The sequence below is a fragment of the Mixophyes fleayi genome, chromosome 4 (genome assembly GCF_038048845.1).
Source record: "Mixophyes fleayi isolate aMixFle1 chromosome 4, aMixFle1.hap1, whole genome shotgun sequence".
Lineage (NCBI taxonomy): Eukaryota > Metazoa > Chordata > Amphibia > Anura > Limnodynastidae > Mixophyes > Mixophyes fleayi.
Window position 1 is genome coordinate 14237141 of NC_134405.1, and position 19456 is coordinate 14256596.

At 41.4% G+C, this 19456-nt stretch overlaps 2 protein-coding genes across 2 annotated transcripts in view; both read left to right on the forward strand.

Annotated features, from left to right (window-relative positions):
- LOC142151051 (uncharacterized) overlaps positions 1–19456 on the forward strand; it is a 106537-nt gene that overhangs the window by 85544 nt on the left and 1537 nt on the right. The gene's annotated exons all lie outside the window — the stretch shown is intronic.
- Positions 1–19456, forward strand: part of LOC142151064 (uncharacterized) — a 94507-nt gene that overhangs the window by 13034 nt on the left and 62017 nt on the right. Inside the window, exons 2-4 of the mRNA XM_075206360.1 lie at positions 969–1035; positions 1420–1531; positions 17811–19040. Coding sequence (XP_075062461.1) covers positions 1444–1531; positions 17811–19040 — 1318 coding nt within the window. The 5' untranslated portion in view covers positions 969–1035; positions 1420–1443. The remainder of the gene's footprint in view (positions 1–968; positions 1036–1419; positions 1532–17810; positions 19041–19456) is intronic.

Sequence of the window (19456 nt, forward strand, 5' to 3'; positions counted from 1 at the left end):
ACTGTAATAGCCAGCGTTGGGACTATGGGACTTTGTAAATATTTGAATATGTTTGGTGTGATTGCTGAAGACACTGCAGAGGCTGCATTATCCATCCTGGCAAGAAAATAAACAGCAAAGTGGTTCAGCCAAACCTGTGTAACGAGCAGTTTGTTTGGCGTGCTTTTCACTCTGTTTTTTTATTCTTAGTTTTACATTTGAGTTTGTTCCCACCCATTTGCAAAGTGATTCATCTGTTCGAGTGTATCTCATCGAGTGTAGTGTGGTTAAAGAAAAGGTGACTATTAAAGAGGCAGTCCTGTAGATATCCTATCATGGACACGTTAAGAATGGACAAGGTTAGAAATCAAGTTATTAATGTTTATTGAATTTCACCTTTGAGATCATCTACCTACTGACTGGAGAGGTGAAGTATTCTGGGAATGTCACAAAAATATATTGCACTTTTTTCCACAATTAACCCATTAAAAATAATCTAAATGGTCAATTAACCTTTTTTATTTATATCTCTGTCCTTACACTGGGTTACACAGTAGTAACAAATACATCGGGTGAGCATGTGACACCCAGGAACTATCACCGTGTGTCAGGAGGATTGAGCAGGGCCCAGATCCCCATCACAGTGCCTCCACCACACTCACAACTATGACCAGAAGATCATCATCATTTATATAGTGCCAGCATATTCTGTAGCGCTTTACAATTGGTAGCAAACACAGTAATAAAACAATACTGGGTAATACTGATGGACAGAGAGGTGAGAGGGCCCTGCTCGCAATGTTAAAATCTGTTGGAAGATCCTGGAACTAACCAACAAGATCATCCAGCTGGTGACCGGAGAGGTGACTGCTGGGAATGGGACATTATACAGTAACACCAGGGGATATATTTGGATGATCGCTATATCATTGTGAATTTGTCAGGTTCCTATAAGGTGTCAGAATATTAATGTCTATTTTTCCATGCAGGAGCAGGTGAATTTAAAAGGAAACAAGGACATGATGATGGAGAATCACCGGCCGCTCACATCACTGGGTAAGAGGTGACAATCGTTTATTGTAAACGACAGAGCAGTTTTGAGGGCCACCTAGATACACACATTATCTAATAATTTCTTATAAACAGTGTATTCAGTCACTGCGTGTCTTCTACCGATAGTTCTTGTAACAGAGATACCCCAGAGAGATGTCCGTGTCCTCTTTATTCACAGGATTGTACAAAGGAAAATCACAGTATCCTGCAGGAGAATCAGGTAGATGAAATTCAGGGTCTCACCAGGATATCAAAGTGACTTTTCACTATATGAGCTGTAGAGCAGTTGTTGGGGTCTTATACTTATTGCTATTATTCTGTTTAATCTCAATCAATTAAATCAGACATTATGAAAGTGGTATTTTTATTATTTTGTGGATTATTTAGGGTGATAACCTGACTGATATTAAGATGGAAGATATAAAGGAAGAAGAAGAGGAGTTTGTGAGGGGTGATCAGCAGTGTAAGGAGGAGGAAATCCCTACAGATATCAGCACTGGTGAGTAGTTAACACTTATTACAGAAAGGAATCACACATTCTCCTTCAGTCACTACAAAGAAAGTGGATCTGCCCAGAGGGGGAGTCAGAAGCCATCAGCTACTATTAGCCTCATGTTCTCCTCCTCACATCACATCATTGTGTGCTACCAGCCAAAGGATCTGACCAGTCTCCCTCTCACTAAATTTCTTACATCAGTACAATGGACGTCCCTTTAGTGACTCAATTATGGATCAATGGGAATGAGACATCGTTTTACATTACTCATAATCCTCCCTATGCACTGCCCCTGTGAAATATTACCTATGTGAGAACTTGGGATATTTTATCCAAGGGGGAACCCACCAGATGATGTATGGATGAGATACAAAGAGAGGTTGCCCCACTGGGGTACACTGCGGTGTTTCACACTGTAGGCAAAATTGGAAGGTAGAAAATCTGAGCTGAGTACACAAAGTGTAGGATTTGGTTATGTGCTGTTATTTTCGTCTAGTTGCTATTAAATGAAAATTGTCCACTTCGAATAGTGTTGTTTCAACTCGCAGTGCGATTTAATTGCAAAAAGTATCAGAGTAACAATTCAATAAAATAAATACAGCCGATTACATATGCAGGCGCTCTGGATCCAGCATACAGTCATTCAATCCTGAAGTCTGTGGTCAAGATGACTGTCTGATGGTCCCAGAGCTCAGTATATATATATATATATATATATATATATATATATATATATATATATATATACAGTTGGTGTTACATTGAAAACAATAGAGATGATTTGGTATGTTTCCAATGGTTCAGTCTTTGGGACAGTCCAGTATAATGCAGTCCATAGGTCAGTTCAAACAATGCCCTCCAAGGGTGGGGGTCAGCTCTCCCAACAGCTGCATACTAATCTTCCAGCAGGAAGCTGGTTGAAACTGGTCTATTTGCATTACACACACAATACTATTCTGATCATTAATTCCCTATAATCTTTAACTTGCATACGCAAGGTGCAATCTCTTAGCTGAATAGGAGATTAGAATGATACTAAACATGATATGTTTCCTGTATCCTGAACCTTAGATCATAATAAAGTGATTTTACCATTATTATATTCATGTATAAACTCTTATTACATTTGGTTATAAATGACTGTGCGTTGGAACTATTTTAAGGTGAACTATTTACAAGTGAAAATCTAAGTGCAAATGTGTGCAAAAGTATTTGTACGTGTTGTGGGTAAATATACCCTTCCATGCTGTAGCGTCCTATTTGCATATTTTCAGACAAAGACAATCAGATTGATGGATATTAATTTGAAACGACTATATCCAGTTATTTGACTTTGACAGCTCCACCCTTTGATAGTGCACAAAACTATCACCTAATTATGCTTTCTATTTCAGGATTATAATGGCAGTTCTTCGTTAACCATAATTCCTGTACTTCTCATCACCATTACAGTATCATTTTCAGTGTTTACCTCAGTAGAACGTTTTCCACACTTTAACACAGTCGGAACACATCTGACACATAAGCCAATACTAAGATGACACCAAATATAAGAATACCTATACTAGCCACAATTTCATGCACCCACTCTCCTAGACCTGAGAACCATTTTGCAGGATTCAACCTCAAGAACGATCCTGCTACCTTTTCTCTAATCTCGTACAGTGAAGAATTATGGTTCTTCCAAAATTCCCATTTTAATTGTAAAATTTCGTCCATTTTCCGGTCAATAAATTCTTTGGGGTCGTCAGTATTATTGGTAATGTATGTGCAACATTTGACACCAAATATCCACCAGTAATAGATGTGAGGTAATTTAACACCAGTCTATGTTGCACTAACTCCTTTTTATAATGTAGTTCCTTACCTGTATACCTGAAAGTGTCATCATACATCTCGGTGATATTGTCTATCAATTTAGCCAGGTCTTGAATATACCTAAAATGTAAAGTTCCCCGAGCGATCCTGGTGGGATCGAATGTAACCATAACTTGGAAACCAGTAGTTTCACTAATCAATTTGGAAGCTACATGTTCTTCGCCAGGAATCATATTTCTTTTGCAACGATGTTCATACTGTGTGTGTGTGTGTGTGTGTGTGTGTGTGTATGTATATATATTAGATGTTAGGAACCCCTCAGCCAGTACAGCAAAATCCGGAGTCTGCTCCGACCATCTGGTGGTCACTGTTTCTTCTAGCGGTGGGGACAGCCTAGCTGCAGACTAACAGACGGTCGTGAGATGTGCACTGGCTGGGGAGAACCCAGGAATAGAGTTACCGAGACCGTAGAGTAGGAAGTGTAGCAGGGAGTCCAGTGAGACACCGAGATGGATAGTGTCAAGACTGATATACTGGAAAAAATATGGAAAAGTAGATAGAGAAGTCCCCTGATACACAGCGACTGCTGTACCGGTGCTTGTCCGGAAAGGAACGGAACTTGCAGTGATAGGTAAGGATGAAACTGAACGTAGGCAGTAGCCAAGGGTAATTACAATCAACAGTACCGGTGAGAGTCCGGAGATTTGAGAGAAACAGTCCTTAGGCGGTTGCCAGGTATAACTACAATTATAGGCACACGGTGATATATGTAAACAGTTAAAAGTACCTGTGGAAAAGTTGAGTCCGGAGCCAGAGGAAGATAGTAGAATAGTCAATGGGAAAGCAGGGTCCGTACACAGGGAATCCAATAGAGAAAAGTCAGGTTCTGAAACAGGTCTGGCACACCGGTAATCCACACATGAGAAGAGTCAAAGCTGAGCCGAGTCAGTACACAGGGAATCCAATGAAGAGTTGACAAGAACAAGAACGGTCTGGTACACGGGGATACCACAAGCCGGCAAGAAACAACAGGAACAGGGAAAACACAAGTGAGCAGAACACTAAGGTAAACGTATTACCGGCAATCCTGCAGAGGATTATCTGGCTATTTAAGGAGAGCAGAACCAATCGGCTGCAGGTGATGATGAGGAAACCAGGTGATTGAGCTAGGAGAAACAGGCTGGCCAGGTGAGGCATAATGACAGCATGAATTGAGGGCAGATTCTGACAGAGAACAGACCTAACTGACTCTATCTAGTACCTAGCTAATCTATCTGCCTATCTAATCTACCTAAACTAATCTATCTAATCGCTAAACTAACTACCTATCTAAACACCCAGTGGCTATCTAAACTTAACTAAATACCTACCTATCTATCCCTAACTAACGATCTATCTAGCTATCTATGTATCTATCTATCTAGTTACTCTGACAGAGAGCCCGGCGAGTCATAACATTAGAGGTGATGTAGTTCTATGGATATCAATCATTTCATCATGCGTAATGGTCATAACTTCGGGAACCAATTTACCTAGAAAACATAAACTCTTGGGACTCGGATTTAACCAGGAGTAAGCCTTCCTTCCACAAACATAATACACATCATCTGGAAGGACATAAGGTACAGTACGATCATTGCTAATATTGCACAAAGTTTTTACGAAACTACCCATGCCTAGTGTCTCCATCTGTTCAAGACAAGTGTCGGCATAGATAACATTTTGACAATAACCTAGAGGAACTTTCCCAATGGATACTCTCCTATGTCTGTTCATATTCCCTCATCTATGATGTCCATCACTATTCCTGATTATTGGTGATCTTTTGAGTCTCCCATTAATACTGGTGTGGCGAGCCATTGTCTGATCAGGTAGGTCAGCTTACAATTCTCCAGTCTTTTTACATGTGAGATATTTAGACACAACAAAGACCGATCTAGGGAGTATTGGCGAAGCTTTAGACTAGGGGACCTAGTGATTCTATACCTCCCGTCTATGGACCTCTCTCCCCGTAATTCAAGGACCGCAGAGATGTTTACTGGGAACGGTACCAGTCCTATATTATCATCATCATCATTTATTTATATAGCTCCACTAATTCCGCAGCGCTGTACAGAGAACTCATTCACATCAGTCTCTGCCCCATTGGAGCTTACAGTCTAAATTCACTAATATAGACACACACTCACATACAGACAGAGAGGGAGAGACTAGGGTCAATTTTGATAGAAGTCAATTAACCTACCAGTATGTTTTTGGAGTGTGGGAGGAAACCGGAGCACCCGGAGGAAACCCACGCAAACACAGGGAGAACATACTAACTCCACACAGATAAGGCCATGATCGGGAATTGAACTCATGACCCTAGTGCTGTGAGGCAGAAGTGCTAACCACTAGGCCACTGTGCTATTATGTTGTCCCTGAGGCACATGAGAGCACACCCAGCACTCAGTTTGGTTTAAGACCTTACACACTAGGGAGTGATAATCTTCAAGAGGATGCCCACCCAAATCCAGATTACTATTGGACTGGCATCGCTGGATGCATTTCTCTTCAACTAGGCAGTCACAGTACTTACAGATACAATCTTCCTCAGACAATAGCTCCTCATACTGTCACCGAGTTCCAGAGCTAGCAGATCTTTTCATGACCCCTGAACTGAGTTTGACAGTAGACTGTACGGTTTGTTCTATCAACTTTTCCTCCACCTCCACTTCATCAATACCACTATGGGACCTTTTCTCTGTCATCCGTCCTCCATCACAAAAATAGAATGTCCTAAAAAGAATAAAAATGAGAAATATCCTGGAAGAAAAATATAAAAACCGCCACTTCTTTGCAGGGATAATAGTCTGTGCAACGTCCTTGGCTCTGGTGTCTTAGCTGCAGTCTTTAGGTCTCCCGGAACAGGTTCACAAGAGGCAGATCTGTGTCATCAGTCTCAGCTTTGTCGGCAGATCTGTGTCATCGGTCTCAGCTTTGTCGGCAGATCTGTGTCATCAGTCTCAGCTTTGTCTTGTACCTTCTCCGGTTTGTTGACTTTCCTGCAGTGAGTAGAATGGGCCCAAGTGTCTCTCTCTGCTACCTTCAGAGATGTGATACTGGTCATCAACACTTGGTACAGGCCTTCCCAATTGTCTGTTAAACAACCTGAGCGTAAGAAATTGCGGATCAGAACATATTCCCCAGGTTCAACATCATGACAGTTTGTTTCTGGCATACCAAGTGACAGCAGTTTCAGTTTCTGTTGCTGTTGTTTTAGTTGTTTGCTCATTTTTATGAGATATTGTACAGTCACTTCATTATTGCACTTCAAATTGTCCTGTGGACCTATGATAAAATGAGGTTGTCTGCCAAAAAGTATCTCAAAGGGTTACATATTAAGAGGAGGTCTGGGAGTGGTTCTGATGCTATGGAGGACAATATAACTCAAAGGGCTTTTTGTAATCAGGTATTCTCAAGGCAGGTGCTCTAGTCAGACTAGCTTTAAGGTTAAAGAATGCCTGCTCTGACTCCTCTGTGTGTGTAACACGCTCAGGTTTGAGGATGAGACTAACTCCTGCAATGGTAATGCCAGAATAGAAAAACATGGGATCCATGCTCTACAATATCCGCACATTCCCTTGAAGGTACGGATTTGCTGTTTGTTCTGTGGCAGAGTCATGTTCTGTATTGCCTGGATTCTGTCCGTTGTCAAGTGTCTTAGCCCCTGGGTGAGACCGTGTCCCAAGTATTTAACCTTAATCTGACATGGCTGTAATTTATCCTTTGCAACCTTGTGTCCTGTTTGTGAAAGATGAAACAACAACAATTTAGTATCATGTAAACATGACCAACAAATCAGAGCACAACAACACATCATCCACATATTGAATTAGAACAGACCCATTGCTTGGTTGGAAAGATTGCAAACAGACATGTAAGGCTTGGGAGACAATACTAGGACTGTCAATGAACCCCTGGGGATATCTCGTCCATGTATATAGCACCCCCTTGTAGGAGAATGCAAAGAGATATTGACAGTCATGGTGAGGGGGAACCGAAAAAAAGGCAAAACAAAGATGAGTGACAGTGAAATGACTGGCAGACGGTGGAATCTGCATAAGGATGACAGCTGGATTGGGCACTATGGGGAATTGGCTCTCAACAACTTTGTTAATTCCCCTTAAGTCCTGGACTAATCTATAGCCCCTCCCCCCACTCTTCTTTACTGGGAAGATTGGACTTTCTCCTTCATCCACTCTGGGGGACACTGCTTCCATGGGGTTGTATGAGGGCGCATGGAGTTGGCACTTAAATAGTTAACAACTAAGTTTGCTGCTGACTCCTCCCCTTTGCAACCCCACAGACCTCAGTTTTGTTTAAGTGCCCAAGGAGTTGGGCTGTGTTTAGTACTGCTCTGCAGTACTTGCAGTTTAAAAATAATAAAACCTACACTATTGTTCTGTTCTAGTAATATTAGGTGAGGATAAGTGTTGATTTACAATTTTTTCCTCTTCGGTTTCTAATGGAACTATGTTCCGTATTTATTTTTTTAAGAAAAGAAAAAGAAGACCAGCAGAAGAATCTTTAGGCTGCGGGCAGTGACAGCGCTATGTGTCTGTCACTGCACTGTCCCAACGGGTCCGGCGTTGCCACGGGCAGAGAGCGCTGCTCTCGGTTGACGATCCGCAATGTTGGGAGATACCATGTCCCCCGCTGAGGCGGACGGGGGACTTGAATCTCATAGAACCCTAGGAAGGATTCCGAATGGGCATTGATACAGGAGCACAGCGCAGTGTGGCAGCCTGGGCTGATAGACGCTTCCTCTGGGCGTTTGAACCATCAGACAGCGGGGAGTGAGTGAGAGATTCTCCGTCTGTCAGTGGTATGCGCGAGAGCGGGAAATATTTGTGCTTTTTCCTGTCATCGCAGTCGGACTTCAGAGGCACCTCAGAGAGTTCTACTGCTGCTGGCTTCTCCTTACAATTCCTCCTTGTGTCGGCTAAGTACCCCATAGTGGATATATATTAAAAGAAAAAAAAGAAAAACACCAGTGCTGGGAGTGTAAAGCCCCCCCCCCCCCCTGCTGATTGGTGCACTCCAAAGGCAGGAAAATTCAGCTAGAGTTACCTCAGAGGACTCCTGACTGATATAATGCAGAATCCATCTGCTGCTGGCCTCACTTCACTGACAATTGCACTAAGTACCTCAGTGGGGGAAGTTGTTTAATATAAGTCAGCAGATATAGATAAAATATATATATATATATATATATATGATAGAGATATATGATAGAGATATATAGAGATACACATTTATTTATGTATATATATGTGTTTACAAAAGGCATATGGGGTTATGAACTAGACTCTATCTGTACTTAGTTGAATTTTCACAATATCTTCCACTTTTACAGTATTATTACCACGGATATTTATATTACTGTTTTGAGGCTATTAGCCAGTCAGAACTAGTAATTATTTTACTGTATTTTTCTCTGTGAAAGTTGCCTAATCTGTATTTTTTTTATTAAAAAAAATAAAAGAAATATAATGTCTGATAAGAACAAGAATTCTTGTACAGAGTTTCATAGCTGTTCACAATGTTCTGTCAGATTATCTGTGGGGCAAACAGACCCTGGGGCCGTTTGTGCACAATGTAAAACTGTCTTCAGCAGCTAAGTATCCCACTGGGGAATAACTAGTAATACCGCTTTCATACTGCCGCCCCGGCAATATCCCGGGTTTTTCAAGCCGGGTTTTTGCCGGGGCTCGGAGCGTCCCAGCTCAGAAACACCATTCATACTGCACCTTGGACCTGGGAATTTCCCGGGTTGACCCCATTCATACTGCACAAGTCTGTGCCCTGGCAATTTGTGGGAGTCATCACCAGAGCAGTTTTCATTGGCTGAAAAATGGTGATGTCATTGAAAGGTGACTGGTTTTTTGACGCATAAAGATGATGCAAAAGTGGGTGGTGATTGTTCGAATCTTCCACGGGCTCCCACCGATGACATCATCCTTCAGAGACAGGCAGACAGCCAATCGGCTTGTTTTCTGTGCAACCCGGGTTGAAAAACCCGGGTTGCACCATTCATAGTGCAGGCAATCCGGGTCCGACCCGGGAATTACCCCTCGATAAATCCCGGGTTGAAGACCCGGGTTTTTAGACCCGGGATTTTTGACTTGTACCATTCATACTGCACCAAGACCCGGGTCGTTTGAGCTCGCCCCAGCAAAAACCCGGGATTTTGGTGCAGTATGAATGGGGTATGAATGAGGTTTCTTGTGGTAATAGAGAGAAGACTGTTTATATCTATCTATCTATCTATCTACAGTTTAGAGTTTTATTATAGAAGACTCTAAAGTTAATGGAGACAGTAGTTTATATGAGTGTTCAGTCAATGATTATGAGAGATTAAATCTATTATTCAGAGATTAATTTCCATACTGTTTTGAGGCAATAGCCAGGGTCAAAACAAAAGTGATTATACTATCTATTATCTCTGTGGTGTGATTGTTTATGGCCTGTTTGTTTCTTTTAAAATAACATATACAAACTGAGCAGGAGCATGTCATTTTCCTATAGGACTGCTCCCCCTTCAGAAATTGGTCTGTTCCTTGAAGCCAGTTCATGGAACTGGACAGTAGACAGTTGAAGAAACTCCTGAGCAGTTTTACCTCAGACACTGATAAGCAGTATATACTGTGTGTGACTGACAGGCTGCTCTCTATCAGCGGTATATACTGTGTGTGACTGACAGGCTTCTCTCTATCAGCGGTATATACTGTGTGTGACTGACAGGCTGCTCTCTATCAGCAGTATATACTGTGTGTGACTGACAGGCTGTTCTCTATCAGCGGTATATACTGTGTGTGACTGACAGGCTGCTCTCTATCAGCAGTATATACTGTGTGTGACTGACAGGCTGCTCTCTATCAGCAGTATATACTGTGTGTGACTGACAGGCTGCTCTCTATCAGCGGTGTATACTGTGTGTGTGACTGTCAGGCTGCTCTCTATATGTGGGTACTACAGGTATCACTGCTACTGATCAGCAGCATTCTGTGTGTTACTGACGGGCTGCTCTCTATCAGCAGAGGACTGGGTCTGTCTAACAGGTTGCTTTCTATCTGCGAATACTCTGCCCTAGACATGGTTCTGGAGGGATGAGTACCTTACATCAGTTTTGCCTTACACATATCTGCAGAAATAGAATATTTACTAATTATTTCACATAGTTATCAACTTATTGTTGAGAATTTTCTATTGTGAGGATTATTCTGTTATATATATTAACACATGATTGTATTGGGTACAACTCTGGGTTTATCCCTGTAGAGTTAGAAGATATGTATGTGTATTTATATAAACACATAATGCTTTATACACGCACTTAGCTGAAACTTTTTATCTGTTTGGTCTGGAACTGGACAGTATGATTAGCCAAGCAACCGGAGGTAAAAGTACCTTCCTGCCTGTGAATGTCCCTAAATCACGAACTCCGTGTTTTGGGTCTTTATGGAAATTCTTTCTTGTGAACATGAGTTATTAAGTTCAGCCCGCCAATAGAGGTAGACTCCTTGCAATTTGAGGACAGTCGCAAACGGGTAGCGATGCTTACTCCAGAAGGCGTCCAAATCCCAAGATCCTAAAAAAAAAAAAATAATTGTAATCCGCATGACGGGACCATCCTCTCCTCGCGACTGTGGAGGTAGGGGGTCACCTACAATTATTCAAATATCTGGGCGCAGTCCACCTAAGATATTTGGATCTTGAGGGTCATGTCCAGAGTGGCAGATACACCAGGGGCTATACTCAAACCTGTTCTTGGTGCCCAAACAGGACGGTTCGTTTTGATCAGTTCTAAACCTCAAGGGGGCTAAACCAACATCTATGAGTAGACAAGTTTCGGATTGGATCAGTCCTTTCTTTTTACAGTAGGAAGCTCCCATTATCAATTCAGTGCTTTCCCCTTTGGCTTTTCACAGGCCAGAGAGTTTTCACAAAGATTATGGCGGTAATGGAAGAACGTTTATGTACCTTGGGAGAGAACATTATTCCGCACTTGGACTATTTTCTCCTCAAAGACTTATCAGGTCCTTTTCTCTTTTAGCATCTGACGCTGCCTATTCGAATTCTGGAGCAACACAGTTGGATAATCAATTATTCCAAATCCCAGTTGATGCCCTCACAGAGGATGAGGTTTCTAGGATTAATAATGGACACTTTTCAGAAGATCTTTTTCCAGAACTTTCTATACAGATCCCTACAACTCTCTGTATGGTTAATCCTCAGTCACCCTGGTCCTTCCATGCGCTTGGGGATTCTAAGGTTGATGGTATCGATGTTCGAAACCCTCCCATACGGTGGTTTCCACCCTCGTACATTCCAGTGGAATCTGCTAAGAGAATGGTCGTGTTTCCCTTTTTCATCTGGAGACCCAAAGAATCAGACTCTCCAGGGAGACTCGTCAACCTCTGAAATGGTATCTAGTTCAAGAACCTCTGATGATGAGCCTTTCATTTGTCCTGTGGTCTTGGATTCTGGTGACCACAGATGCAAGTCTGAAGGATTGGGGAGCTGTTGTTCTCCAGCTTTGTTTCCAGGGTCTTTGGACTGACTGGAAGGCGCTTCTGCCCACAGGTGTTCTCGAGCTAAGAGCCATGCTGTTAGCCCTCCAGGGAACTCATTCAAGGAAAACCAGTCCACCTCCAATCCTTCAATGTCCCTGAAGTGGCATATGTAAATCGCCAAGGAGGAACAAGAAGCGCAGAAGCTATGCAGATTACGGAACAGGTCTTGTAGATGGAGAAATTTGTTCCAGCGATTTCTGCAGTGTTTATTCCCAGAGTGAACAACTAGAAGCGGATTATCTCAGCAGACATGCAATTCTTCCAGGAGAACGGGAACAGCATCCACAGGTGTTTCAGGAGTTAGTCCAGAAATCGGGCCTGCCAGATCTGGTTCTGATGGCATCCAGACGCAATCACTAGGTTCCAAGATTCTGCGCAAGAACCAGAGTTTCTCTGGCTGTGGAGGTAATGTTCATGAGGTGGGACTCTTGTTTAGGATATCACTTTCCACAAATTCCGATGATTCCGCGGGTTCTAAGGCGAGTACTGTTGGAAGGTTTTCCGATCATTCTGGTGGCACCAAATTGGCTCATTTGGCTCTGATTTATCAACATCTTGCATCTAGTGAAAGGGCCAGGCTGGATTTTTCCTCTCAGGCCCGATCTTTTCAGTCAAGAACCATTTACACCATCCGGACTTACCTCGGTTGGCTTTAATGGCGTGGCTGTTGAAGCCAACCTCTGACGGTCGAGGAGGTTCTCCAGGGTAGTGGAGACCCTCATAAAGGCTCGGAAACCGGTATCAGCTAAGATCTATCACAAGGTGTGGAGGATTTCTGTACTGTAGAGAAGAAGTGTCATAACCCTACCTTTTTTAGATTAGCCATTTTCTGGCATTTCTCCAGGATGGGTAAGAGATGGGATTAAGACTGAGTTCTTTGAAGGTTCAAGTCTCTGCGCTTTCTATTTTCTTTCAGCGCCAGTTGACTTTCCTCCCTGATGTTTGTACTTTCCTTCAGGGGGTTATTCATGTTCAGCCTCCCAACGTTCCTCCGTTGGCCCCGTCTGATTTGAACCTCTATATTGAGTAGTAGACCAGAGAATTCCCTCCCTTAGGAGCTACTTTAGAAGGTCCCCATGGTAGCCGTGTCCCCCAGTGTGGATGAAGGAGAAAAGAAGATTTTTGTACTTGCGTTAAATCTCTTTCTCCAATTCCAGCTGGGGGACACTGAGTTTCCTCTGTTTTGCTGTTCTACGTTTAGTTGTGTTGTTGAGCCCTTTTCTTGGGACTTTAGTATTACCGAGGTCTGTGGGGTTGCAAAGGGGAGTCAGCAGCAAACTTAGTTGTTAACCATTTAAGTGCCAACTCCATGCACCCTCATACAACCCCATGGTAGCAGTGTCCCCAGATGGAATCGGAGAAAGAGATTTAACGTAAGTATAAAAATCTTCTTATTGACTGTGCTAGATGTACGAATTAAGATCCCTTGTTGCAGCAGCCTCTCAATTACAGGATACACCCTTAATTCCACCTCTGGTTTTAATGGATACTGTGGGATTTTTGGAGCTTGCCTGACATTTTTCAGATTAAGCATTACGGGAGCTACGTTCGCCATCAATCCAGTGTTCTGTCCATCTTTGGTCCATAGGGAACCTGGTATTTGCAATAACATTTCCTTTACCTGAGATGAACTTTATTCTAGAACGGCAGAGTGTAGCATTAACCTTTGTGGGGTGTTCAGTATGTCCTGAATCTCATGTGCAACCTTCTCTTTTCTGTCTAGGAATACACCATCAGGGGTACAGTAAATGACACATCCCATTTTGCACAACAAATCCCTGCCCAGTTAGTTAGTAGGAGTCGCTGCAGCCAAGAGAAATTAATGCTTGGTGTGCAGAGGCCCGATAGTAACCTCTGCGGGTCTAGTCAAAGGGTAATGTAGCACTCTACATAGCTATGTAGTTACTCCCATAGCTGCAATGGATTTGTTAGTGACCTGTAGATTTAAAGGAGAAGTTATCACTGACCTGGCCGCCACTGTATCTACAAGAAAGGTTTGTTTTGTACCAGATATATCAACTGTCATTGTAGGTTCTTCCCTAAGATTCTCAGTTAACCTAACTGGTTGTAGAATACAGGTATGACCTGACCCCAGTGCTGGCTATCACTCTCCCGCAAAGCATTTGCTGCTATGATGTGTGCGGGTAACTTGGGAATTTTCTGAAACTTGCGCATGTCTTCTCTGTGGGTTTCTATGTGATTCCCTCTTATGTGGCCCATAACTTCCCTCTCTACAGTACTTCCTTATGTGTCCCTAATTATGGCAATTATAACACCTCACTGTCGTATATATTGTTTTCTGTACGTGTTGTAAGTTTGTGGTTGTGTGTGTAGTCCCTCTAATGCCTGGATACTTACCATCATTAGCCTATCTTTCTGCGCCTCTTTCCTCTTACATATATTTTTTATCATGCTCCACGGCAGACTCTCTAAGTGCATCTACTGTGATTCCTCTTTAGTTAGGTAAAGAGGTTTGTACCCTGGTATTCAGATTTTCCTTGAGCCCATCCATTAGTACCGTAACAGCTACTTCCCTGTGGTGCACATCATCTTTTATGTCTGATATCCCTGTGTACTGGGTCATTGCTGACAGAGCTCTGGCAAAATAATCTGCTGCCGTCTCACTATCTCTTTGTTTGATAGTAAAAATTTTGCTCCAGTTCACAACCACTGGAAAATATATGGCCAACTGTGAGATTATTTGTTTAATATTTTCTTGATTATCATCATCTGTTAATGATCTATCTTCCTCCAATATACAATCCTTAATAAACTTTTGTACATCAATATTTGGAGGAAGACAGGCCCTCAACACCACTCGCCAATCTTTATTAGGTGGCTCCTGCTTATTACCTAAATCTTTAGAGAATTTCTGACATCTGGCCAACTTTTTTCTAGGATCTGGGAAATCAGACATAATTGAATGTAGCTCAGATCTAGTCCATGCACAATGCATTGCTACATGTTTTATAGGTACAACACCATCTTTGTCCGCTTTCCCATTGGGAACTGCTATTGTGTGCGGACAGGATGCAAACCTACCAAATCGTTACATTCAGGATTAATTGCTGGAATCACTGTTTCGGTACAATGAATGTTCCCCCGCCTATTACTTTCCCCACTACTCTCACCAATTTCAACCGCTGCCCCTGCTGGTGGGACTGCTTCCTTTCCTTGTCTGTGTGGTGCCACTTGCGCGTTAATAGCATGGGCAATGGCTGAAATGACGGTGGGTTAATCATCTTCAGAAACATTACTGTTAAAATGGCTTAACACAGGATATAAGTTGCTTATTTAATTTATAAGATGTTTGGTATCGGCTGCATTTTCCCCCCAATCCCATATGGCAGTGGGGACGCGCTTTCACTCGCTTCTCCTCGCTTTCTAATGCTTCCTTCCGGTACGCACACGCTACCCACAGCTTTAAGCAGTCATTGTGTTTAATTCTCTTTTTCATTGATTTAATCAAACATATTTTATCTCTAACAGTATTTAGTACCTCTGAATCAAAACTACCAACCTTGGGATAAGGTCTCACACATTCCCTGGTCATCTTGACCCATTTGTCGTGGTATGCTGTTGCATACGCACCTTATTTCCTACACATAATATACCTCGCCGAACCAATCGGCCCTTCCTTTAGCAGCACCTCATCGACCATCTCTAGCGTTTGCTTAGCACCCATGTGGAAACGGACTTTTCCAATGCTTCGCAGCACACAAATACCATTAGAGATTTTTATTCTCCATGGACGAATTACACAAGCTGCATCCACTCACTTTTTCTAAACTGTTTACAACTGAACAACACCCGTGATTGTCAGCATACCTAGCGAGGACCCCTAACACAGAAACTGGGAGAACAAAAGTACCAGCTTCGCAATACCCTGCATTTCCAGCACACCTGCTGAGTGTTTTACAATTGGCTGCACTAAGTATTTACTAATACCAGCCTTGTCAGTGTATTTCCCCCCAACTCCCAAGTTACAATCACGGTTGCACAATCAACCTTGCGGTCCGATCGCACCACTTTGAGATGCTAACTATCAATAAACTTTGCGATTACTATTGGGAGTGCGACGAAAACCCCTTGTTTTCGTTTCCAGTATACCTGCCATGTATACCGGTCCTCGGCTGTCCTACCTGTCTGGTCAAACAGCAACCGATATTCCCTGTCTCTTTCAACAGTAAATTAACTTTGTCTTCATAATCACCCAATTCACATACATATACACCTTTGTTTTCTGCACAGAAAATTCTTTCCCAAGTGATCGTAATAACTTTTAAGAGGCTTTAACAATTGATTATACTATAAATACAACAGGACTATCTATCAAAAATGACAGATTAAACACGTGGCAACAATACCGGAAATACACATACGCTATGCAAAATAAATCACAATAAAACGCACAGTGACAATAAAAAGAAACGGTTCTTTCTTGTCTCTAGATTCAAATCCGCGCTCCTTGAATTGCACAAAAACAGACATTCGGTTTCACAACACAGAATGATAAACAGCCTTCGAACACATTGCGTTCTTATCCGTATATGACGCGTCTCCACCCTTTGTTGAGGAACCGAAATCCGTAGGCTTTCCAAATCTTCCGGTAGCGTGATCTCCTCTTAAGAGAGCCAAATTGTTATGTTCGTCTAGTCGCTATTCAGTGAAAATTGTCCACTTCGAATAGTGTGGTTCCAACTCACAATGCGGTTTAATAGGAAAAAGTAACAGAGTAACAATTCAATAAAATAAATACAGCCATTTACATACGCATACGCTCTGGATCCAGCATACAGTCATTCAATCCTGTGGTCAAGGTGACTGATGGTCCCAGAGCTCAGTATATATACAGTTGGTGCTACATTGAAAACAATAGAGATGATTTGGCATGTTTCCATTGTTTCAGTCTGCAGGATAGTCCCTGCAAGGGTGGGGGTCAGCTCTCCAACAGCTGTATACTAATCTTCCCGCCGAAAGCTGGTTCAAACTGGTCTATTTGCATTACACACACAATACCATTCTGATCATTAATTCCCTATAAATCCATAACTTGCATATGCAAGTTTCGATCTCTTAGCTGATGGTAATGGATCTTGGAGGATAAATAGGGATTAGAATGATACTAAACATCATATGTTTCCTGTATCCTGAACCTTAGATCTCAATAAAGTGCTTTTAACATTAATATATTTAAGTATAAACTCTATTACATTTAATTATAAACGACTGTGTGTTGGAACTATTTTAAGGTGAACTATTTACAAGTGAAAATGTAAGTGCAAATGTGTGCAAAAGTATTTGTACATGTTGTGGTTAAATACGCCGTAGCGTGCTATTTGCATATTTTCAGACAAAAACAATCAGATTGGTGGATATTAATTTGAAACGACTATATCCAATTATTTCACTTCCACAGTGCAATGGAGTGCAAAGTGTTTTTAGTCACTGCCTTGGCAGTGTGCAGTGTGTTTTGGGGTACACGGATGTGTTGGCATGGTTTCAACAGCGGGTAGCGTGCAGTAAGTTACACGGATATGTTGGCACTTGTTGAATAGCGTGTATCGTGTAATAGGGTTCAAGGAGGTATTGTCACTGTTTAAACAGCACGTAGCGTGCAATAAGGTACTTATGTGGTTGTGTTATCTTGTAAGCCAATGTTATATCTGTTCGAAGAAGACATATATGTTTTAGTACTTTTATAATCATAATGAAATATTCTTTATTTGCAAATTTAAATGAAACGACTGAACATCTTGAACTGACTAATAGTATGAACATTCTGGGGAATATAATGTGTTCCTCGTGTAATGACAAGATATCCATCTCTATACATATTTTTCCAGTAGATGGATGCCAAAGCAGGAGTACCTCGGAGGGACATCTCATTTTGTCTCCAGATTTTAAAATAGAAGATCACATCACACAAGATTCTCGAGGAGAAAACTGCGTTAATCAAAATATACATCCAGTACTTTACAATGCGGATATATTATGTGATCCACCTACTAATGACATATGCTCTCCAGATAACTCTGATATTGCTGCACATAGTACAGCTCATATAGGTGATAAAATATGTACCTCTTCTGAATGTGATACATTTTGTATACATCAGTCAAACTGTGTTAGACCTCAGACAACTCAAACAAGTGAGAAAACCTTTCCATGTTCTGAGTGTGAGAAATGTTTTACACAGAAATCACAACTTACTAGTCATCATAGAATTCACACTGGTGAGAAACCATTTTCATGTACAGAGTGTGGAAAATGTTTTTCAAAGAAATCACAATGTGCTACTCATCAGAGAAATCACACACGTGTGAAACCATTTCCATGTTCTGGATGTGAGAAATATTTTTCAAATAAATCACAACGTGATATTCATCAGAGAATTCACACAGGTGAGAAACCATTTTCATGTACAGAGTGTGAGAAATGTTTTACACGGAAATCACACCTTACTATTCATCACACAATTCACACAGGTGAGAAACCATTTTCATGTGCAGAGTGTGGGAAATGTTTTTCATGCAAATCACACCTTATTAATCACCACAAAATTCACACAGGTGAGAAAATATTTTCATGTGCAGAGTGTGGGAAATGTTTTTCATGCAAATCACACCTTACTAGTCATCACAGAATTCACACAGGTGAGAAACCATTTTCATGTACAGAGTGTGGAAAATGTTTTACACATAAACTATCTCTTGTTACACATCAGAGAAATCACACAGGTGAGAAACCATTTTCATGTGCAGAGTGTGGGAAATGTTTTAAATTCAAATCAAATCTTGTTAAACATCAGTACATTCACACTGGTGAGAAACCATTTTCATGTGCAGTGTGTGGAAAATGTTTTTCAAACAAATCACAATGTTCTACTCATCAGAGAATTCACACAGGTGAGAAACCATTTCCATGTTCTGGATGTGAGAAATGTTTTTCAAATAAATCACAACTTAATACTCATCAGAGAATTCACACAGGTGAGAAACCATTTTTATGTACAGAGTGTGGGAAATGTTTTACATATAAACTATCTCTTGTTATACATCAGAGAAATCACAGAGGTGAGAAACCATTTTCATGTACAGACTGTGGGAAATGTTTTGCACATAAATCACATCTTGTAACACACCTGAAAAGTCATACAAGTGAAAAGTGATTTTCATGAGCTGATAGACATTGAGCAAGTTTGGATAAATACTCTTTAATATCTTAAAACTCATTGAATTTAATAATGTAATTTTAAGAAAAACAGGCATGAAAACATTTTACAGAGTGTATAGTTTAAAGTATATTGAGTTATGGAGGGCATTTCAAAATGTCAGTCACACATTGTCATTCAGATACATAGGTGGAATGTGTGTAACCAACATAAGACAGGAAAAGATCGCTCATGTGTGGAACTTACTGCAGTTTACTTATGTCATTATATACCCATCACTCTACACAGTAAGAGCATTGTCCTCCTGGCAATGGGCTG